The sequence below is a fragment of the Otolemur garnettii genome, unplaced genomic scaffold (assembly GCF_000181295.1).
Source record: "Otolemur garnettii isolate 467f Iridium unplaced genomic scaffold, OtoGar3 scaffold00062, whole genome shotgun sequence".
Taxonomy (NCBI): domain Eukaryota; kingdom Metazoa; phylum Chordata; class Mammalia; order Primates; family Galagidae; genus Otolemur; species Otolemur garnettii.
This window is the reverse complement of record NW_003852457.1, coordinates 963,648-966,433: the sequence shown is the minus strand read 5'-3', so window position 1 is coordinate 966,433 and position 2,786 is coordinate 963,648. Positions and strand designations below refer to the sequence as shown.

The window sequence follows — 2,786 nt, the reverse complement described above, 5'->3', positions numbered from 1 at the left end:
CCTCACACCACACACGAAGGCTAACTCCAGACAGATCACAGGCCTGACCACAAACCCAAACTACACAGGAGAGGGTATCCATGATCTCTAGGTAGACAAAAATTTCCTACAGAGGATACACAATGTAATAGCCATTTTAAAAAAATGTACAACTTGGGACTTCAACATAAGTAAAAAGTTCTACTCTACAAAGGACACCATTAGGAAAGTGAAAAGCCAACCTTGACACTAGGAGAAAATATTCCCAGCATAAACTTGGCTAATGGTTAATCTTGGGTATCACTTTGACTGGAGGTCATGAACCCAGTAAGGCTCCACTCTGGGTGTGCCGGTGAGAGCACTGAGGATATTTCCACAGGAAAATGGCATGCCAGAGGGTCGGGGGACTAAGTAGGGTTAGAGCCACCCATAAGCGGCAGGGACATACAGCTGAGGGCCCAGAGAGAACAAAAAGGGCAGTGGAAATTCTTCTCTCCCTCCTTGAACTGGGACATCAGAACTTCAAGGCTGCCCGACCTATGGACTCCAGGACTTACCAGCAGCCCCTGGGCTCTCAGGACTTCAGCCACACCAAGAGACCACTGGAGTTGGCCTGAGCCCAGGGCCTCCAGCTTGGGAGAGGATGCTCAGCCCCCACAGCTATGTGAGCCCTCTTCTAATAAATACCCTGTGTCTGTCCCATGACAGTGTGTACACAACCCCAGAGAGGCAGCCCACCCCTACCCACGCTATCACAGCAGAGTGGCAACACCTATGTACAGAAACGGTCACGTACTGGGCTGCAATGGCACTAAGTGATAGGACTTTTTCAGCTCTGTTATCATCTCCCCACCACTGTACACGCACTTTGTTAACCCCAATGGGCCACATGGTATGTGACTGCACATACAGCCTATTGTTCTGTCTGCAGAACCCTAATATGACTTGATTCTAGAATGCACTAAAAATTCCTACAAATCAGTAACAAAAAGACAAATAATAAACAATGGGCAAAAGACTTCAACACTTTACTAGAATTATAGGAAAATAGTATATACACACAAACACATGAAAAGCCGCTTAGCTCATCAAGTTATTAGGGAAATGAAAATTGAAACCACAATGAAAGCCATCATACAGCCACTGCTAACCAAAATTCAGAAAAGGTGACCACACTACGTGCTGCTGAAGCAAGAGGGCCTCACACACTGCGGACAGGAGTGGACGGCACGGCCACCGTGGCCCATCACTGGCCAAGTTCCCATGGAGTGAAACCTGCACCCATCCTTCGGCTTAGCAATTCTCCCCCCAGGTATTTATAAGAACATATCTCCACAAAAAAGACTTAAACAGGAATGTTCATAGCAGCTTTCTTCATGACAGCAAAGGCCTCGACTGCCCAACTGTCTAATAAGAAGACTAAAAATTATGAAATACATAATAGATTATCTCTTAGCAATACAAATAAATACACACAATGATACCACATCTCAACAGACTGTGTTGAGTAAAGGAAGTCAGGATCAAGGGGATACGATCTCACTGGCTACTATGCCTTGGTTTCCATAGAAACCAATCTATGCTGATGCCAGTCAGAACACGGTGTGGCACTGGCCTAGAGGCTGACTGAAAGATGCAACGAGGCAACTTTCCAGGGTGACGGGCGCACACATCTGTCAGAATTCATCAGGGTATACACACGGGATGTGTGTACTTCTTTGTACTGAAAGTGTCTCAATACAAAAGCATTTTTTGAAATACAAATGCATCCAAAACTTTCCAGAAAAATGCCAGATGGATTTGCTGAGAATTCCAGAGTTGGTTTAAAATACCTTGTTTGTGAGCACAGACCACCTGCACAGATCAATAAAGGACAGAATGTAATACCTGTTGACTCTCCTTGGGCATTTCTCGGGCTTGATATCCAATTCATAATGATAGATGTCAATTTTGGGGATGTCCATTTCGAAGAAATTGGCCTGCAATTTGATTGTTCTCCCGGAGGTCCCAAAGTCGGGTCTGGGTGGAGGCTTGAAGGCATATCCTTGGATGGGGGGTGGGGGCGCAGGAGGCGCAAGCACTGGAAAACAGCAGAGAGACGCCAGTTAGCGGGGGTGGCGGACTGGCTCCTCAGCCCTTCTCACAGCTCTGGGACCCCCAGCCAGCACACGCTGCTGTGGTCCTTGCCCTCAAGCCTAGACCAATGCTGCATCCCCTCCAGAAGCCCCTGATTCCCTAGAACATGCCGTCTTGTTGGTCAGCACCCTCACCAGGTGCGCATCGTAAGAGGAACGAGAAAGACGGGCAGTGTCAACTATAAGCAAGGGACACATAGCCACAGGGACAAGATCTGTGAGTAGTTAACAGGGCCAAACTGTCAGGGCAATGACCTTCCTCTGCTGCTAAAGACAAAAACTTTGTCTCTACTCAAGTTTTCAGCAATTCCACGGTAGTAAAAATTAAACTAGAGTTAGAAGGGAAAAAACAAAGTACTGTCTTAATAACAGAATGTGTTAATTTTCACTCAAGTGACTTTGATTAAAAAATAAATAAATAAACCCAATCCCATTTTCTTTAATTATATGAACTAAAATTCCTACTGACATCCAGCAGAAATAGGAACACTCTACTAAAGAGTGTGACCTATACTGTGTCTCTAGTAAAGAGTGTGAGCTGGTGCGACTGTCTCTAGGAAAAAAAAAAAAGTGTGAACTGGTCCGACTGTGTCTCGACTAGAGAGTGTGAGCTGGTCCGTGTCTCGACTAGAGAGTGTGAGCTGGTCCGACTGTGTCTCGACTAGAGAGTGT

General features: G+C 46.0%; 1 protein-coding gene across 1 annotated transcript in view; it reads right to left on the bottom strand.

Annotated features, from left to right (window-relative positions):
• AGO2 (argonaute 2, RISC catalytic component) overlaps positions 1–2,057 on the bottom strand; it is a 61,897-nt gene extending 59,840 nt beyond the window's left edge. Inside the window, exon 1 of the mRNA XM_012807044.2 lies at positions 1,867–2,057. Coding sequence (XP_012662498.1) covers positions 1,867–1,943 — 77 coding nt within the window. The 5' untranslated portion in view covers positions 1,944–2,057. The remainder of the gene's footprint in view (positions 1–1,866) is intronic.
• Between the last annotated feature and the right edge of the window lie 729 nt (positions 2,058–2,786).